Here is a 3,210-nt window from a genome sequence, read left to right as displayed (position 1 = left end):
ATGGATGACTTGACTAATAGGTGGCGGAGCCTCTCACTAACAGAGGAGGAGGAGGCAAAGGTTGATCTTACGAAGGAAAAAAAGAAAACAAGTGTGGTTTTGGCCACAGAGTTCTTTACCCGGAGGATTGTAAACGTTGAGGCGGTGGCAAAGACCTTCCGACCGTTATGGAGAACCAGAGGGAATTTTGAGGTTTCTGAGGGCAAAGATAACATCCTGTTGATTGATTTTGAGATGGATGCAGATGCAGAAAAGGTCGTTCAGGGGCAACCTTGGAGGTTCGATAGGCATTTAGTGGTGGTGCAGAGGTACGATGGGTCGATACAGGTCCAGGATCTAGCCTTTAAGTCGACAACTTTTTGGATTCAGATCCATAATCTTCCCTTTCAGTTATTGACGGTGGAAGCGGTGCTTAGTATTGGGGAGACTATTGGAGTAGTGAGTCGGCCAAAGGACCTAGGAGAGATGAAAGGTGGAAACTTCATGAGAGTGAGAGTAGAGGTGGACATAACCAAACCGCTATGCAAGGGGAGGAAAATATCATGGGATGACTCAGGGGAGGGTTGGGCAGCGTTCATGTATGAACGACTGCCAAATATATGCTACTGGTGCGGACTTGTCTTGCATGATGACAAGGATTGCATCCTGTAGCTGAACAGTAGGGGTACTCTATAGACTGAGGAGCAACAGTTTGGACCTTGAATTAGAGCTCCGCAGTTCAACCATGTGAGAAGATCGGTCATTGAGGTGCGAGGTTTCGACCAACCACGAAGGATGAAGACACAATCGGTGGGTCCCAGAGAAGTGAGATCGGGACAAGAGGTGATGGTTTCTTGTGGAAGAACTAATTGTACGATCCCAGTGGCAGCAATGTCAACGTTTGAACTTGGGGCAGTGGTGCCGAGGGCGGTGAACGGTGGTAGAGTTGAGAAGAGAGTTGGTGAACGTGAGCATGACGTGGATGTACAGGAATCACGTACGCATATCTCGGATTTTGAGGATGTTTTGAATGAAATTGATGATGCTATTTGTAACGGCCCTGGGAATCCGGAGTCAAAGGCTGCAATTTCTAAAAAAAGGGCAAATCGGACAGAAAGCACTTTAAATCTGGTTGACATTGAGATTAGGGAGGATAATCCGAGTTAGAAAAATAAAGAGCAGGATCGGAATGGAGTGATGTTGGAGTTAAATACAGATACCATGATGTCAGATGCTGAGTTTAGTTTGGGCTGGGTTAGTACGAGCTTGAAGGAGTGACACACAATGGTAGGCCCAATAAGGGTGCAAGCAAAGGGAAACAAAAACTAAGGCCCAAAGTTATAAGTGAGAGGCCTAGAAGTGACAAAACAGATAAAGAGACCGTGGGCTTAAGTGAGGGATCTTGGAAGAGAAGGGCAAGACAAAGCTTATCAGCTGTGGTGGATCCACCATTGAGTGTTGGAGCCGAAACTAAAAGAAAGCCTGAAGGTTCTAATAGAGACCTATTTGACGTGAACTTGCATGAAAAAAAGAAGAAGGTGACTGAGATAAGCAATATTGTAGAAGCAGCGGAGGTTGCTAGGCAACCCCGCTGAGACCAATGAGTCTCCTCAGCTGGAATTGCCAGGGGCTTGGGAACCTCTAGATAGTTAAAACCTTGGAAAATGTGGTAAATAAAGAAGAGCCCATAATAGTCTTCTTAATTGTGACAAAGTCGAGTAGAGAATGGATGAAGAAAGTAAAGGAAAGATGTAAAATCAAGCGTGGCCTTATTGTTCCTAGCAATGGCAGTAGAGGTGGAATGGCAATGTTGTGGAAGGAAGGGGTTAAACTAGATGTGCAGACATACTCAGATGATCATATTGATGCATGGGTGGATGAGGGAGTTGAGGTAAGGTGGTGGCACCTTACTAGATTCTATGGCAACCTGGAGACAGCAAAAAGACCGGAATCATGGGCAAAGCTAAAACACTTGAAGAATACTTCCTCTTTACCATGGTTGGTCATAGGGGATTTTAACGAGATTACTGGTCTTTCTAAAAAGGAAAGGGGTAGTATGAGGCCTCAAAGACAAATGGAGATTTTTGTTGAAGCCATAAACCAATGTGGTCTTACAGAAGTGGATTATGTGGGTCCTAGGTTTACCTGGATATACCAACGTAAAGATGGAGAACAAATAAAGGAGAGGTTGGATAGGGCCTTGGCAACCCAAGAATGGATGGATCTTTTTCCTACAGCAAAGCTCCACCACCTCTCTTCTTCTGCATCAAACCACTCTCCCTTCTGCCTTTATTTAGTGCACCGAAAAAAAAGAAGAAAAGCAAGAAAGATGTTCAGATTCGAATCCATGTGGCTTAAAGATAGAAGGTGTGAAGAAGTAGTCAAAGCAGCATGGGTGGAGGAGGAAATGGTAGCTATGGATAGGGTGCTAGAAAGATGTTTGGAAAGGTGCAGGGCTGATTTGTCTACATGGAATAAGTCAGAATTTGGGCACATGGGTAGGAAGATATCAGAATTACAAAGCAGGTTAGAAGGGCTAGAATTGCTACCAACTTCTACAGAGCAGATCCGTGAGTTGAAAGTACCAGAATTGAATTAAATTGCTGGTTGGAAAAAGAAGATGCGATGTGGAGGCAAAGGTCAAGACTTAATTGGTTTCAAGAGGATGATAGAAACACAAGTTTCTTTCATGCTAAAGCATCGGCACGACATAAGAAAATTTTTATGGAGGGGTTGATGGATGCCAATGACGTTTGGCAGGAGGATGATGCTAGGATGGAGGAAATTGTAGTGGAGTACTACAATGATCTGTTCTCTTCAACCAATCCGGTCGATTTCACTGAGTTACTGAATGCAGTCCAGCAAAAAGTTTCCTTGGCAATGAATGAAGAGCTGACCTGTGATTTCACTGGTGTAGAGGTTCGAGTAGCACTGAAGCAGATGTACCCTCTCAAAGCCCCAAGTCCAGATGGAATGCCTCCTTTCTTTTACCAACACTTTTGGAGTACAAGTGGTGCTGTGGTCACAAAAACAGTGCTTGACTTCCTCAACCATGGTATAATCCCTCCAAACTTTAATGAAACTCATATTGTGCTTATCCCAAAAATTAAGGATCCTAAAAGAGTCATAGATTATAGGCCTATTAGCTTATGTAATGTTGTTTACAAACTTGCTTCAAAATTTATAGCAAATAGGCTTAAAATAATCCTTCCTGCTATTATCAGTGATACC

The 3,210-nt window shown here is 43.7% G+C and overlaps 1 protein-coding gene across 1 annotated transcript; it reads left to right on the top strand.

Annotated features, from left to right (window-relative positions):
• Positions 1-651, top strand: LOC126708395 (uncharacterized). Its single transcript, XM_050408187.1, has one exon. The coding sequence runs from the start codon at positions 1-3 to the stop codon at positions 649-651; it is 651 nt and encodes a 216-aa protein (XP_050264144.1).
• Positions 652-3,210: the final 2,559 nt, after the last annotated feature.

Source organism: Quercus robur, chromosome 12 (assembly GCF_932294415.1).
Source record: "Quercus robur chromosome 12, dhQueRobu3.1, whole genome shotgun sequence".
NCBI lineage: Eukaryota > Viridiplantae > Streptophyta > Magnoliopsida > Fagales > Fagaceae > Quercus > Quercus robur.
This window is presented reverse-complemented; position numbering and strand designations above follow the sequence as displayed.

What these genes read in the sequence shown, in the direction of transcription:
- LOC126708395 (XM_050408187.1), top strand. Translation starts at nt 1, where the DNA reads ATGGATGACTTGACTAATAGGTGGCGGAGCCTCTCACTAACAGAGGAG.